Source organism: Mytilus californianus, unplaced genomic scaffold, assembly GCF_021869535.1.
Source record: "Mytilus californianus isolate M0D057914Y unplaced genomic scaffold, xbMytCali1.0.p SCAF_1, whole genome shotgun sequence".
In the NCBI taxonomy this organism is placed as follows: Eukaryota; Metazoa; Mollusca; class Bivalvia; order Mytilida; family Mytilidae; genus Mytilus; species Mytilus californianus.
Genome location: NW_026262581.1, coordinates 53,457,647 through 53,475,142, shown reverse-complemented (window position 1 = coordinate 53,475,142; position 17,496 = coordinate 53,457,647). Strand labels below are relative to the sequence as shown.

Below are 17,496 nucleotides of genomic sequence, written 5' to 3'. Positions count from 1 at the left end.
TAAAATTACCGGAGTTTCATTAGACCTTTTCCAACAGTTACAAAAAGTTTTTTTACCTGAAATTTCGTGGGGAGAAGGGGGTGCGGATTATGTACCAGTGCGAACTATACAAGCCAAATTACGGTACTGAACATCAGATTCCTGACTTAGGACAGGTGCAAACAATTGTGGCGGCTTTAAATGTTTTAATGGTACCAAACCTTCACCCTTATCTGAAACAATAGTGTAACATCACAACATAGAAAGACACACTATAAAATATCAATTGAAATGGCTTAACACAATTAAAAGACATATTAACACGAGTGAACATACACTGAACAAATAAATTTGATCTATGATACAATGTAAATACAAAATAAATAAACTAAGGGAAGAATAATTAAAGTAACATGTTATACCGCTGTGAAATGTTAAACAATTTAAGAAAAACAATATGCTTGAAAAAAAAATATCAGCCATTTGCAAGTACTTTAAACACAGGTAAATGAAAATAATTTTGTTGTTAGGTATTCGTGTACAGTTCAAATGGAGAAAGGAAATATTTTTACAAAATAAATAATTTTGATGTTCATAGTACAAAGAAGTGAAAATTTATAGTAATACCAAACACTTATCAAAGCTGGTATATAGACCAGATATAACCCTGAATAAGTAAACACTAAATAACAAAAAACATTTCATTTAGTATCAACAGGTCAAATAAACAAGAAAGTACGATTTGAGAGTACTTGCAGTTACTGACAGCTAGTTAAAAGCCAAAAACAATTAATAATAAAAAATCATGCATCAGAGACTAAAATAAACTAAAACACATCCCAGGGATTTAATATTTTAACATCATGGACAGTCAAAGAAGACATGACTTGTGCAATGCCAAAAATAAATGTATCAACAGGAAGTAGGATAGTTAGGAGTTAACCTCTTTATAGATCAAAATGAATGTGGGTGTGTCTTTATACATCCCATTTGAATGCATGAAAGTCAATGGAGATTGTCATCTTAGTATATGTGACCATGTATAAGTAAGGTTAAAACCCCACATTTGATTAGGATCCAGAACCCTCAATTGAAGTTTTCTGTAAAAATTTCAGTTTAATTCTATCAACTATGGCTTAAATATTTAATCTGGTGACCTCAAGATAAATAGGGATCTTTCTCTCATCATATGTGACATGATATTGCTGTGTAAGGTTGCATTCAAAATAAGGATTTTGAGAGTAAGCATCAGGGAAACAAACTGACTGACCAATGGGTCAAACACTATATAACTCCCACTACTTCATAGTGTTTGGAATAATTACATTGAGTAGAAGAAGACAATTTCGTTATTAGTAGATTACATATTTAGGAGCTTACTTTCAGTAACAATTGCACAATCTTTGATACAGAACTATTCAGTGTAGTTTTACCTGTATATGTATACCTATGCATTTGTTTCTGTTGTCTGTAATATTGATGCTGTTGTAGAGTTAATTGCTTTTTCTTAAAGTGATTTTTATTGTATAGTCTTATATGTAAGCTTTTGTTTTCAACTGAATAAGATGAAAAAGACAAAAAATTTAGTGCTAAAAATCTATTTTGACTACCGCACATATTGATCAGACTGTCTCAAGTCAGGGGGACCTTGTCAATGGTTGTCTTTGACTATATCAGAAAACTTTCTGTCTGTCTGTCTGTATTGATGGCCAATCTTTGGTATTCTCTCATAAATATATTTACAACTTGCTTAGAAATACATGGATCTAGTGATATGGTCAAGACATTTGTATTTTCTGTAAATGACAGTAAGACAGATGTTAGATGACCAAGATGAACTGTGATTGAACTCACACTAGGATATCACATGCCTTGCTATACTATTAGTATATTGAAGTGAATTTGATTATCTCCCCTTTAACATGTTGGATTGGGATTATATTTCTTTCTGCACGTCCATATGTATTGTTCTACAACTATGTAAGCTTTGGCAATATCCATCTAGCAATTCAGGATGAGATGTACTTATAAAGAACATGGCCCGAGGGACAAAGTAATCCTAAATATTACTTCACAACTTTGTGTGTGAGGGACATAATTAATCACTGCTTGCCATTTGTTTGGCAATTTGTCAATCAGATATTAAAACGTGCAGTAAATGCCACTAGAAAATTAAGTTTCCTTTAGGTATCTATATTGGTTAGTATATCAACACAAAAGAAACTTCTTCCTGATGAGCATGCATGAGATATTTGCTGCTGGACACTAAGCAAACCAAAAATTAATCAACCAAAAGAATCCACTAGGCAAGTTCCATACAAGTACCCCTATTCTAAAATTTTTTTCATATTTGCTGACTTATTCCCCAAAAGAATATTTTGCTATATATTTCTCAAAGGCTCAAATTCAAAAATCAAGCTACAAGTTGGTTGTCACTGAACTTGACATTAATTACAAATTAAGCGAACATTTCATAGTACTCCAATAATCTTTATTGAACTACCTTGCAAATATTTGCAAAACTCATTAATTTTCCAAACCATGATCAGAAGATCAGAAAAGGTTATATGCCATGGTATCCATGTTTGTTATCTGGTCAAAATTAAAGAAATATTGTACAGCAGCCCACTAGAACATTTTTGGAAAGTTTGGTTGATATTAACATAATTATTTAAATGCTTGTCTCAAATTGAAGTAAAAATAATCGTTTATGTTTGGTTAATTCTTACTTACCTGTATCCAATACCTGGAGGAGATTTGTCTGCTGAAAACTTTTTAGCCCATTCTGTTAGCTCATTTGTAAGTTTTATCTGTTCCCCTGTTAGCATTGTGTTCATGGACAAAAAATGCTTTTCCAGGCGATTGATAAGTGGTATTGGAAATTTCTCATAAACAACATGTTTCTCAGCAACAACAATCAATCTGCAAAAATACAACATAAGAGTGTAGAAGGACAGCTAGATAGGTGTTCAAAGTTAAGCATGAAAATACTTTAACCCTATTTAGCAAAGATTATATCTATTCTATATTTTCACAAATCCTGATTTGTATGGAAATGACATGCCAAGTCCCAATTTTACTTATAACATGGTAGCTCATAAGCTGTATGCACATTATTTTCACTCACAGCCGATCATCTATGCCTTTGCAGAGAGGCAAAAGATACAAAGTTGTACTTTACAACAGATTGAATTATTTCAGATCTTAAAATATTAGAATCTAATCAGTAAATTTACTGATTGTGTTCTATTTCCTATTGTGACATTTTGACTAAGTGTGGATTCACATAGCAGTTGATGCATGCATAGCCATTGACACTTACCCTGTCAAAGCATTTGTTTATCGCTCTTTTTGAGGTTTATATGTATGGGATCGTTGAACATCTCATGACTTTTTTGTTTCTGTTGGGAATAGGGGAAAGCAAAAACAATTCAATTACAAATGAAAATCATAGGTGTAAGGGTATAATAAAAAATGTTTTCCAATACTTCTATATAAAATACTTCTAAATAATGAAAACAAAAACAGAAACCATTTAAGGTTTTTGTTTATTTTGACATGTATTCATTTAATCCATCAGGATGCCAACAATTAGTAATTTTTATCAAATATGGGTGGTTGGGCTCTAAAAAAGTGCCTCCACTATAATGCATTAAATCTGGAACAACCCTTAGGCTTTAGGAGAAGTAGATACAAATGTGTACTGTAGTTTAAACCTAAAAAAAAATAAAGAAATGAAATAAGAGGTGCAAAAGTACATCACATAAGTAAGATTCAGTGATTTTCACAAAATTCTGTGAAACGGATCAGGAGTAGATGTGGATACAAATGTGTAACCTATAGATGATAGAATGAACGAAACAGACAGCCTGATGAACTTATAGATCACTATAGCAGTTTAGCATATATTTTTAAAAGTCCACATAATACTGAATATGTGTAATTAGTTTCAAGTAGATGTGACCCCATCTTCATGGTGAACAGCCATAAACCAAAACTTTAAGCAGATATGAGACAGAAAAACAAATGGATGGACTAACAGACAAAACCACATACTGGAAAACATAAGCTGTATATTGTATGCAGGACATAAAAACAGGTTAAAGATCACACCCAATATTCTAAGGAGAATTAGAATTCACACCTGAGTTACCTTGTAGATACATAATTTTTTACCTGAAGTCCTTGTGTACTCTGCATTTTACTCTGTGGGTTCCAAGTCCAAGATCAACAAATCTTTCACCACAAAATTCAATGTAATACTTTAAAACAAAATAGATAGTGTTCAATGATAAAACAATGTATATTCTATGGTCTGCACTAAAAATAGTTATTACCAAGTGGGGTTAACAGATCTAAAGAATGAACAAAATTTTGAAAATTCCAAATATGATGGAAGGAGGAGAAATTAATATACTACATGTACCTAACATGAATCAATACTAGTGAAATCATGGTCCCAGATATTACTGATTGATTGCATTAAAGTACATTTTCAAGAACAATCAAATCCAATATTACAACAATGTAAAATTTATAAAGTCACTAATGCATGACCAACTGAGGTAAAAGAAACTTGTAGTTTTTTCAAAGCTTAATGTGCAAATGCTTATGCAACTGCATACAACATATCAATGGTCTAACTCTAGTACATTTTGTAAGAGCAATGTCATCAGGAATCATATAAAACTTCCAAAGTAACTCAAGTATGAAATATTCAAATCTAATATTCTGCTTTATACTGAATTGTAGAAATTTCAACCTCATTGAAACATGATTTAATAATTTGATCTTTAAATTCTGATTGAAAATAAAATGCACAAATCAAAATTCATCAGCAAACTATATATCAATGGCGTCCACAACTACACTGTAGTTTATAAAATAAAACTCCTGTATGCGCAAGAGTTAAGTGTAAAATATATCAAAAGGAAAAGGTATAGTTACACCACATATTGGCCCTTGAAATCAAAACCCTTTTTTAAATCTCTCAATGAAATTCATATAATATGTTTAAAAGGATTAAAGATTTGATTTTTTTTGCAATTTTAAGGGTCAGATAACAATACTTTATTTTTAAGAGGGTTATATAAAGGCTCTTGTCATACCTCCTCCTTTGAGTTAAATAGAACTAATCAAACTATTGTATTAACTATTTCCTAAAACTTGCCTGATTTAGAGCATCATATAAGCTTTCATACAGGTTTTCTAAATTAAGCAGGATAACTGTGGTTCCTGTTTCCATGCAAACTTTGATTCGGTTGATGTTTCTACAAACCTGAAAAATTTAATATGTTACTGAGTTAAAAATCTTATAATGATAAATTGTGATTATAGTAACCTTTAAGAACAGATATACAAATGAAGGATAAAGGACACAGTACTCTTCTCAACCATTCTATTGAACTTTTTTTTTTTATAGTAAAGACAATAACCAAAAATTACTTAAAGAAAATATTCTAAATGCAACATTCCATCCTGACTTAGATCCTGGATTTGTTGCTCCAAACACTAAATATCAACAGTTAACCTACTGGATTTATAACAGAAGAATTATAAAGCATTATTTATCACAGAAATTAAATCATAAAATTAAAAAAATCTATTTTAGATATTCATGTCTGCATCTCAGATCGATGATTTTTTTAAAGTATTTTTTTTGATGGTTTTCTCCATGTATTCTGCCTTTCTCCACCAATAAAAACTGACAGCCATGATATAGCCACTGTTACTGAAAGCACCATTATACAACCAACAAACAAACATAAATAAAGTTACTTGTGTATATTCCTGGTCACTTGGAAAGCTACTGCCAAATACTACTTCAGCATTGTCCATTGAGAAGATTTTCTGTTGAAGAATGGTTAAAGCTCCATAGTTCTCTGTTAGCAATAGCAAATATCTGGTTTCACTAAAAAAAAACAAGATATGAGCTGTCAAATTGACAGCAAATCGGGTCTTCTGTATTTTGAAGGTAACCATTGTTGAGCTTAAGAGGAGAGCAACTAGTACAATTGACATTGATGCATTCTAATGTATGATGCTTCAGGCTTGTATGACCTGCCATGCTCTGTGCCTATTTCTTAACCTATCAAGGACCAGTGTCCAGAATGGTAAAAGTAAAAAAAATCAATATCAAATTTGACTTCCATTTTGTCATAGTTAACATTATATCAAAAATTGAAAAGCATTGGTTAAATAATTAATGAGTTAATGCACGGAAACAACATAAAGGACCATTTTTCAATTTAACAAGGATCATAACTCCTGAATAGTAAAAGTGAAAATCCTCGATATCTAAATTGACCTCCGTCTGAAAACTTCAAACTAATATCAAAAAAGGTATAGCTATCCGGAAACATGAAATACTAAAATACTCTCTTTTTTCTAATTAATCTAACCTAAGCATAAAATATATATCAGTGAAACAGTTCTCTTGCACTTCATCATTTGACTTTAAACTTTATAAAGTTCTAATTGTAAAACTGTTACATATTGTAAACAATATTGCTCAAATAGTGTACCAGCTTGATTTTGATGATTGTACCTTAAGATTCACCTGTGTTCCATCTGAGCAATTGGTTTCAATACCTGTGTTTTTGAAATAGCTCTTGATTAAATTCAGATGGAAAGTATCCTCACTAGATTAGAAAAATGTGAACTAACACATGTATGGCATGTGTTAACTAATTACAGCTGGCACTCTGATTGAACTCACAAAGGATAAACCTTACCCTACAAATTCAATGATCTCCCCTATAACATGTGAGACCGGGATTATGTTCCTTGATGCATATTCTTTGGAGAGAATTCTACAACTGTGTAAAGTTTCATCATTATATGTCTAGCCATTTACAAGGAGTTACCCTTTAAATGCACAGACATTTGAACAGACAAGGTAATGCCTATATACCCTCCAAAAACTTTGTTTGCTGAGGATATAATAATACTGACTAATAAAGTAATTGAAACATAAAACCATGGTGAAATACAAATGTTTGTCCTCGACATGTTTCCTTGCCCCTAAAAAACTAATATTTTGATCTTGAGGTAATAGTGCAAGGTTGAGTCATTCGGAATGGTATTGAAACATCTTCCTACAGTGATGCACCCTGAAAATATTATGCATTCATCCAACAATTAAAAAATTGTCAAGGCTCCTCAGAATCCTGTGTCAATCCTTTGATTGTAGCTGTCGGGGTAATAGTGCAATGTTGACTGCCTAAAACTAAGTCCATTTATCAGTAAAATACAGAAAAGAAATCAGCTTTTTCTTCAGATGCCATTTCATGAACATGAAGAAGCTTCTGTCTAACATTTGTAACATTTCAGTATGACAAATTATTGATGCATAATAAAATATAACTACTCATCTAAATATAATTCCAAAAAACTTGGTTCAGCTTTAAAACACAGAAAAATGAAGAAAAAAACACTCATTTTCAACATTTTGCTGAAGATGCTAACTCTTAATCATACAAAAGCTTCTTTCCATGTTTCATCAAATTCTAATGTAAGACAATTGAGCCAAAAACACATAACTAGTGAATTAGTACAATCATTTCATACAAACGATGTAATTTGTTCACAATTATAATGAATGACATACCTTTCTAATTGACTACTTCCTTGCAGGCATGCCTGAATCATTCCAGTTGGAGAACATTCAGGATCAAATTCTGTTTTCTGAAAATATATATAATTATTTATCATCAATAATAATTAACTGCTGATACAGAGATACACCTTGCCTGTCTGCAATTTGATAATATAGTGCAAATGTTAAAAATAAAATGGCAACACTTTAACAATTATGCTATGCAAAGCATTTATAGTCAATGAGCCATGACTGTAGGGTCAAATACCCTCCATGGAAATAAGAACTGCCAATGCTTATAGAACTGCATACTACTTATCATTGACTTGTCATAAGTGGTTCACATTAAACTGAACTAAACACAAACTACTAGTAATACATTCTTAATATTTCCATAAACAGCACACCTAAGTCTTGCTTTTTCACCTTCGTCTAGGCAAGACAAAAACAGTTAACCATAGCACTAAAGAATCATAAGTTAAACATTAATAGCACTTAAAACTTAATTATCATAACATGAAGGTTTATGCCGGCCATAGCCTGATATGACGGCAGCATGGCAGCAACATAATGTTTTTTCTAGTAGTGAGTGTAGACACATTGTACTTGATACAGAATACAGAAATGTGCTGCATGCAATAGCATATCTTATACTCAAATACAGAATAATAAGCTAGACTATTTTTAATTTTGAAATGTTAAAACCTACATTGATTCTGTTAACTTAATAGTTGCATTAGTTGATTTTGATTCAGGCTTACCTCTGCATTGGTAATCACTAAATGTGCTAAATTACTAGAAAATATATCCACTGGTTTGACAATTTCTTCTGGTAATCCACCAAAATTTCTTAAAATACAATGCTGCAATTGAAACCATGTTGGTTTCTTTCTAGATGTTGATATAAATCCATACAGCATTTTGAGCAAGCTAAAATAAGATAATAAACAAGAGAAAATAGGTCTCATACATTTTTTTACACAATATGTTTGATGTTGTATGTCTTTGAAAAAAGTTCCATTTGCTGTTTCCTCAAGTCAAAAGACATTTTTCTACATTTTGTAAAATTTAAAATTTTGTCAATTTTCTCGCCATAAGATTGGTTGAAGGCTGCTTAATGTTCATCCATTTTCGAGCCTATAATTTGGTAATAACATGAAAATTCCCTGCTTTGTTCTCAACAAATCCACTTAGTAATTCTATAAAATATGCCTGCAGCTAGAAATGTCATCCAACATATTACTAGGACTTTTTACCTGTCTTTGCTCACAATCTTAACTGCTGCTTGATAGAAGAAACACAAGTGTCTAGAGTAATTTGTTTTTACCTTTAATACCTTATGTAACTGACAATTTTTTATGACATTCCTGTAGACAAAAAATTACCTCATCTAAGTAGTGAATCATAAATTTACTGAAAATTTTTCACAGAACTTGCACTTTGTAGACAGCATCTTCATGTAACATATTAACTCTGCATTGCAAAAAAAGATTTTGCTGAGTTTTGCCTGATCAAAATCCTTCAGTGAGTTTTGATCCTTCGAAAAAGTGAAGTTTTCGTGTACAATGAATTACCAATCTGTGAAAAATATGACAATCAAAAATTTAAAAGTCTATTGAAAATATCTAGATAATCATAATCATAATATCATTTGAAGGCCCACTTAAACAGACTAAAATGTTACTAAGAAAATATTGGAAACTCTGTAAAGCAACCTTTCCCAAAAAGAGGTATTTCTATAAAAAAAAAAAACAAGAGTGCACACGCTGAAATGTCTTGCCTGCTTTCCTGACCATTGATTTTATCTTGATAGTCCTAAATATAAAGCTTTACTTCAAGTATCACATGAAATTAACATGATCCAAGAAAATGAGGTCAAGATCAGATAAACCTAAGTGGAAATACATGTACACCTTACAATCATTCCATACACGAAATATAGTTGACCTATCGCTTATAGTTTCTAAGAAACAAACTTAACCAGGAAAACTTTACATTGACCAATGAACCATGAAAATAAGGTCAAGGTCAGAGGAGCCATGCCGGACAATCTGACATGTACACCTTACAATCAATCTCTGCATTAAATATAGTTGACCTATTGCTTATAGTATCTAGTCACTGAACCATGAAAATGAGGTCAAGGACAAAGGACAGATGGAAACTTCATAACATAAGGCATCTATATACAAAGTATGAAGCATCCAGGTCTTCCACCTTCTGAAATATAAAGCTTTTAAGTAGTTAGTTAATGCCGCCACCGCCTGATCACTATCCCTATGTCAAGCTTTCTGCGACAAAAGTCGCACCCTCAACAAAAATGGTTCTTGAAGAAAGCATTAATTTTTGTAAACAAGTTTCAAAATTCCTAAAACATTTTTTGAAGTAACAATTTGTCAGTTATGAGGGCATTCAAATGGAATTATGATTATCGTCTTTTAACCAATTTTATTTAATTAATGTATACCAATATGCGGTTTATAAATGCACAAACAAATAAATCCATGCTTACATAATAAAAGTTCATACCTGTAAAAGTCTCGTAATCCATAGAATTCTCTCTTAGCTTTTGCTGCCTCATCAAATACTTTTAGATAGGACATTGCTAAAGGTTCAATCATAGGATGTATCATGTCCTGTACAAATTCATCAGTGGAACAGATTTTGCTAAAAATGAGATGTAATTTCTATCCTTAACATCAGAATGTCTACACCTGCTTTGTAGAACATATAACACATTTTTATTTTACATTGTTAATCCCTTTTCATCAATAAAACTAAAAAGATGTTAATTCACACTAAGTGATATCAAAGCTGATACAACTGCTTAGACAAAATTACCCAAAGGGGAAACAATTTATACATACTGTGCACTACTCAGCAATTCCTCAATATCTGGTACATCTCTCTGTACAAAAATCCCTCGATTCATTTTAGCAGGATCCAATGCCCAGTTGGAAATTCCAATAAAAGCAACCTTTGTGAAATTAAAATTAATAATGAACATTAAAAAAAGTTCCTTGGCACCTGATTATATAGTATATGAATTAATAATAAAAATCTTATAGTTGTAACTTACAACCAACATTACTAGACATTTAAAATCTAACATCAGCAATTATCTAAGACCAAGAAATTTTGACCTACTGTTTTCGATATTTCCAGGACTTGCAACATTCAAATATATTTTTTAAAGCATTGGCAAAGGGCGCATATTTGCTGTCTCACCAAGGAGCATGAAAGAGACAGGTAAATCTTGGTCAATAATTACCATATCTGATTGTTATTTGCTTAGATGTCCAGTGGACAATATTTCATGCAGGTCCAGGATGATAACACATTTAAGAATACAGCATATAAGTAGCAACTGTAAGTCAGGTCTATCAGAATGATAGGTTGGAAAATTGAAATGCCATTGGTCACAGTATGTTGGATAGGGACAGAATATTGGCCTTCCAATTGGCCATCTTCAGACTCAATAAAGAGTTCTTGCCAGACTTCTTTAAGGATGTATTCTTCTGATGTTTCAGTCTCGTTGAAATCTCGTTCTGGAATTATTTCCAAAACATGTGATACAAGTGGAAAATATCAATGAATTTAAAAATGTTATAATTGAACTTAACTCTACGAAAAAATTGTGTATTTACAATAAGTAGTTTTTGAGTAATCAATTTTTTCAAATTTTATGACCAATCAAGTCAGTCTTTTTAGCCAAAATTTTGAGAAAATGGGTGAGGGGTACAAAAAATGATTTTACCAGAATCATGTACATCCCATATCATTTTTTTCTTTTCAAATTTCTTAGATATGTATTTTTCAATCATTTATAACAAAAAAGTTGAAATAATATGCATTTTGTTCTTAAAACTGAGAAAAATAACAAATTTACAAAATTGACAGCATGGTAAATTTGACACAAAAAAGCATCAAAATATGATAAAACTTTCTTATATTAACACCTACCTATAGTTTTTTTTAGTTAAATTTATTCAGATTGGTCCACTTCATCTTTATTGAAAGTATGAAAAAAAGTTTAATTGTGGAACTTTTCACAAAAATAGCCCAAAAATAGGTAAAAATTGATGAAAAATGGGAAAATCATCAAAATTGGGTATTTTCAAAGGGCCGTAGCAAAAAAATAAGTGCACCACCATAAGATTTTTTCTTCACCAATTATTTTTTTACAGTCATATAAACCAAAAAATCAGGTTAAGAAAAAAAGTTTAATTCTAGAAATTTTTGGCTCCTCAGAGGTGTACATCCTTAATGTGCGAAGACTGTAGCACTCTCAATGCAGGGTATCATATTTAGCGCCTCCACTTCAACCATACATCACTGTGAGCAAGTATGATAGAATGTATTCTACAGGTGAAACTTTTTATCTTAACGAACACCTCTTGTTTTTACATGAGAACAGTAATATATTTCAATTCAATCTTCTAATACTAGTTATACATACCTTTTTGTGTGGTTCTGGTTTTTCATCACCCAAACAACCATCTTCCAGCAAAGGATGAAGTGTCTGAAATCATAACCATTAGTTTATTCATTTTTAGGGTCTAAAGAGAATACTTCATCCTGAAAAAACAGGATTCTGTGACCTTTTATTAACTTTATAGCTAAAAAATTTCTTGTTCTGACAATTGAATACACAAAATATAATCTTTTCACATTTTTTTTTCTTAAATTAATTATATAAAATATATAGAATGTTTAAGTGACATAAACACACAACAAAGACTTTATGATCTGAAATCATATAGTTTTTGAACTATCAAAAATGTTTGATATAAATGAAGGATAGGCAAAGTTATGCTTATATAATATCGAAAAAAAAACAAAAAACTAGAGGCTCTCAAGAGCCTGTGTCGCTCACCTGTATTTACTGATGCTTTGGAAATCATGTAAAATAAGGTTAAAATCATAATTAATAGTATTAGATATTAGATATTATAATGATATCTAAGATAATAACAAAAAACTGCAAAATTTCTGTAAAATTACTAACTCAGGCACAGTAACCCAACAACAGGTTGTCGGATTTGTTTGAAAATTTCAGGGCAGATAAATCTAAATCTGATGAACATTTTTGCCACCTGTCAGATTTACTCTAAATGCTTAAGTTTCAGAGATATAAACCAAAAACTGCATTTTACCCCTATGTTCTATTTTTAACCAAGTCAGCCATGATGGTTAGAAGGTAGGGTCATCAGACAAATTTTTTAAACTAGATACCCTAATTATGATTATGGCCAAGTATGGTTAAATTTGTCTCAGTAGTTTCAGAGGAGAAGATTTTTGTAAAAGATTACAAAAATTTACGAAAAATTGTTAAAAATTGACTATAAAGGGCAACAACTCCTAAAGGGGTCGACTGACAATTTTGGTCATGACGACTTATTTGTAGATCTTACTTTGCTGAACATTATTGCTGTTTACAGTTTATCTCTATCTATAATAATATTCAAGATAATAACCAAAAACTGCAAAATTTCCTTAAAATTACCAATTCAGGGGCAGCAACCCAACAACAGGTTGTCAGATTTGTCTGAAAATTTCAGAGCAGATAGATCTTGACCTGATAATCAGTTTTACCCTAGTCAGATTTACTCTAAATGCTTTGGTTTCAGAGATATAAGCCCAAATCTACATTTTACCCCTATGTTCTATTTTTAGCCATGGCGGCCATCTTGGTTGGTTGGCGGGGTCATCGAAAACTTTTTCAAACTAGATACCCTAATGATGATTGTGGCCAAGTTTGGTTAAATTTGGCCCAGTGGTTTCAGAGGAGAAGATTTTTGTAAAAAGCTAACGACAACGGACGACGATTACGACAGCGACGACAACGGACGACGGACAACGGACGCCAAGTGATGAGAAAAGCTCACTTGGCCCTTCAGGCCAGGTGAGCTAAAAAATTAACACAGAAATACTTTGTAAAACAGCAGAAAATCAGCTTTACCTAACCATTTCCATAAAGATATTATTTTCAAGTTACCTTTAAAGGCATTCTGGATGAATCTTCCGCCAAACCTATCTCGTCCAGTACCACCACTGATACAAATTTGTCCAAGTTTTTATCTTTTTGATATGAAGCACAGTCTTCAAATGTTCCTAGTATTCCATCAGGGGTTGATAGCGGACTACATTGGAAGGAAACTATTTGAACCTAAAATGAAATAATAATTCTTCTGCATACACATAATGAAATTTTGTGTTGAAAGGAAAGTATTAATTCTAGATATTCAAAGATTCAAAAATATTTCTCTTTAGAAGTTACTAATAGTAACTAATAGTAACTTCTAAAGTAAAGCAAAAAGGAATGAATCAGAAAATAAATACATAGCACACAGCTAGCACCACACAAAACACATTATATATGTGGCTTAAAATCATTTACACAGTACAAGTCATCATAAAGTTTTGTTCAGAAGGGGGAGGGGGCTTCATTACACCCAATCTAACCTGAATATAGGTCAATACCATGTACATGACAGTAAGACTTATACCTGATGGTAAACCATTCAACTTGGAACTACAGTCAAACTCTATTAAGAGTTAACTGACAATTTCAGTAATGTTGACATATTTTTAATCTTATCCTGCTGATATTTTCCTTTTCAACTTTCCATTTATCTATTATAGTTTTCAAGATAATAGGCAAAAAATGCAAAAAAAGTAAAAATTTATCATTAAAGGGCAATAACTCCAAAACAAGTAGACTTAAGATTTTGGCCATTACGGCTCATTTGTAGATCTTGCTTTGCTAATAATTTGTGCTTTTAAAGTTTCTATCTATCTATTACAGTTTTCAAGATAAAAGGCAATAATGGGAAAAATCGTCATTAAAGGGCAATAACTTCAATAAGGAGTCGACTAACAATTTTGGTCATGTTGACTTATTTGTAGATCTTGTCTTGTTGATCATTTTTGTTTAGTTATGTTTCTAGCTATCTAATATAGTTTTCAAGATATTAGGCAAAAATGCAAAAAAAATTGGTTCAAATTGTCATAAAAAGGCAATAACTCTAATAAGGAGTCGCCTGATGATTTTGGTCATGTTGACTTATTTGTAGATCTTGTCTTGCTGATCAATTTTGCTTTCAAAGTTTCTGTCTATCTATTATAATTTTCAAGATAATAGGGAAAAAAAAATTACAATTGGTAAAATTCGTCATTTTAGGGCAATAACTCCAATAAGAAGTTGTCTGACAGTTTTGACTTAAAAGACAATAGGTAAAGCGCAACATTCTGAACATTTATGCTCTGTCAGAATTTCTCTATTAATAGGGGTTTTCAAAATAATAGGCAAAACTTGCATATTACCCCTATGTTCTATTTTTAGCAATGTCATCAGCCACATTTTTGAATCTAGATACCCCAATGATGATTGTGGCCAAGTTTGGTTAAATTTGACCCAGTATTTTCAAAGGAGAACATTTTGTAAAAGTTAACAGACGACAAGGGATAACAGACGCAAAGTGATGAGAAAAGCTCACTAGACCTTTTGGCCAGGCGAGCTAAAAAAAAATTTGTATTCCATTCAGGAATTTATTTTAAAATATGTGAAGTGAAAGGATAATGTTATGGACAAGAAAAGATTTTTTAAAACATTTTAGAAATGGAAAATTTTTACCAGGAGATGCCAAAAAACAGTTATTGATTTTTTGCTAATGGCAAGTGGCAGATATTTCATGCATATTCATAAAGACCAAGTGTTGGCAATAGCTCATTTGGGTCATCAGTTCATGTGAGCAAAACAAAGTATAATTGTTTCTCATTTACCTTAGACACACATTTATTAAATGTACAATTTCTTTCTTTGCGCCAAAGACCTATATACATCAAGGTTTTCCTTTCACTATTTTTTTGGAAAGATCAATAACAGTCAAAATCTCACACCACTATTAATATTAATACCTGTTTAAAGCTTTTATAAAATTCACAGTGGGCAGCATTCCCTTGCATAGCATCAGAAACTAAAGTTTTTGCAAGAGACTTGGAACTTCCAGGTTTGCCTACTAAAAACATAGGTATTTTCAGCTCTATGCATATGACCATCAAAAACACATTTTCCTTTAAAGCCTGATTTTTGGCAATGTTTGGAGCCAATTCCATATTTTCGACAAAGACTAACTGACATCTACAATTTAAAATTGCTTGATTATTAAAATAATACCAATGTTGAATGTAAGTTTGAATTTCACCAGTTAATGTAATAAAATCTGAAAAGTTACATATTGATACATTTCATTTCGTGACATTGAGAGTTTGAATTTTCATGCAAACAAAATAGTTCTGTAAAAGTCCATTCTTTTTCATATGAAAATCAATCTTTTAAGAACATTTTATAGTAATTATAAGGAATTTATTATAAAATTGTTGATACCGTAAAAAAATCTTAAGAGTTGCTTACATCCACATCTTTTTGTGAATAGTTGTTTCATTGGCAATCATACCACATCGCCTTATTTTTATATATCACTTACACACAAAAAAATAGTCACAAATGCAATCATACTAAGTGACAATAAAAAGGCAACTAAATATCATCCAGAACCCCTTTGGTCCTGTTTTTTACCAAAATATTAAAAAATTCTTTAAAAGGCTTTCCTCAAACATTTTGCTACATATAACATAAACAATTTTGTTTTTTATTGCTATATATTTCACAGAAATCAAAAGAAACACTCAGCAGTTTTCCTCCAAATGAGATTGCACTTGACCAAATTGAAAATGATACTTGCTAAACTGCATATTGTTATCTTATAACCTTTGCAAGTTGTGTTCATTATGTTAAAAATTTGCTTTCTAAAGTGAAAATATAAATTTTGGTTAATAATATTGAATCTCTGAACATAAGAATCTCAAAATAAATCAGTTCAGAATTGCCGGATATGCTTTGTATATGTATAATTAGCAATCTGCAAATTCTCACAATTATTGGTAAATTTCTTTTAAGAGAGATGTTTATTTGAATTTCAATATTACGGAAAAAAACAATAGAGGAGTTGCTTTCTATTGGCAAACTGAATGTTTTCCCATTATTTTCATACATATACACAGCTGCATATACACTCACTTTTCTATTTCTTCCTTAATTTGGTCTGCTTTCCCTGGTAAAGGTAATGGATGTACAAAATATCTAGACACATGTTCTCTATATTCTTTCCTTTTCTTCAGACAGGAATGATAGCACACACCCAAAGCAAGAACAAGAGATCTAGTCACATCATTAATGTCCTGAAAAGTTAATTATATTGTTTAACTGTCAGAGTAATGAGTCAGTAATATACAAAATCTCTCTGTTCTTTTTATTCATATATATAATACACACTATCTATAACAATAACATTCATTATTTTTACTGGTCTTTCAAGGAGTCTCGGTGGTCAAGTGGTCTAAGTAGTGGAACTACTGTATCACTAGACTGAGGTTGTGAGCTTGAATCCGACATATGATAAGTGCGTTTGACTCCAATCTTAATTGACTAGGATAGTCAGTTTTCCTACCAAAGGTCTGTAATCCTCTCTGGGAACTCCAGCTTCCTCCACTAGTAAAAACTAACCGCCAAGAAATAGCGCAATAGTGCTGAAAGTGGTGTTAAACATCAATCAATCAATCAATCATGTGCTGAAAAATTGGACTGAAAAAAGAGGATTGAAAAGTAATGGACAAAAGCTGTATAAATCTGATTAAAATCCATATAAATGACTTACTTAGTTTGTGAAGGAATATTTAAAAATATCTAATCTATGTCTAGCACATGTTTTACTTAAAAGTAAAATATTTAATCTTCTTTCACTTAAAACCCACACACCAGTGTTTGGAATCACTATCACTGAAATACACAATTTATCAGTACTGTGGATTCATTATTATTCGTTCGATACCTATTTTCGTGGATTTCGTTGGTAAAG

At 31.4% G+C, this 17,496-nt stretch overlaps 1 protein-coding gene across 1 annotated transcript in view; it reads right to left on the bottom strand.

The window, feature by feature from the left end:
• Nucleotides 1-17,496, bottom strand: part of LOC127721093 (E3 ubiquitin-protein ligase rnf213-alpha-like) — a 160,901-nt gene that overhangs the window by 69,941 nt on the left and 73,464 nt on the right. Inside the window, exons 27-38 of the mRNA XM_052227777.1 lie at nucleotides 16,659-16,819; nucleotides 15,497-15,719; nucleotides 13,575-13,745; nucleotides 12,036-12,098; nucleotides 10,444-10,553; nucleotides 10,106-10,243; nucleotides 8,338-8,506; nucleotides 7,589-7,665; nucleotides 5,758-5,890; nucleotides 5,150-5,257; nucleotides 4,156-4,241; nucleotides 2,713-2,901 (exon numbers count right to left, since the gene is read on the bottom strand). Coding sequence (XP_052083737.1) covers nucleotides 2,713-2,901; nucleotides 4,156-4,241; nucleotides 5,150-5,257; nucleotides 5,758-5,890; nucleotides 7,589-7,665; nucleotides 8,338-8,506; nucleotides 10,106-10,243; nucleotides 10,444-10,553; nucleotides 12,036-12,098; nucleotides 13,575-13,745; nucleotides 15,497-15,719; nucleotides 16,659-16,819 — 1,628 coding nt within the window. The remainder of the gene's footprint in view (nucleotides 1-2,712; nucleotides 2,902-4,155; nucleotides 4,242-5,149; nucleotides 5,258-5,757; nucleotides 5,891-7,588; nucleotides 7,666-8,337; nucleotides 8,507-10,105; nucleotides 10,244-10,443; nucleotides 10,554-12,035; nucleotides 12,099-13,574; nucleotides 13,746-15,496; nucleotides 15,720-16,658; nucleotides 16,820-17,496) is intronic.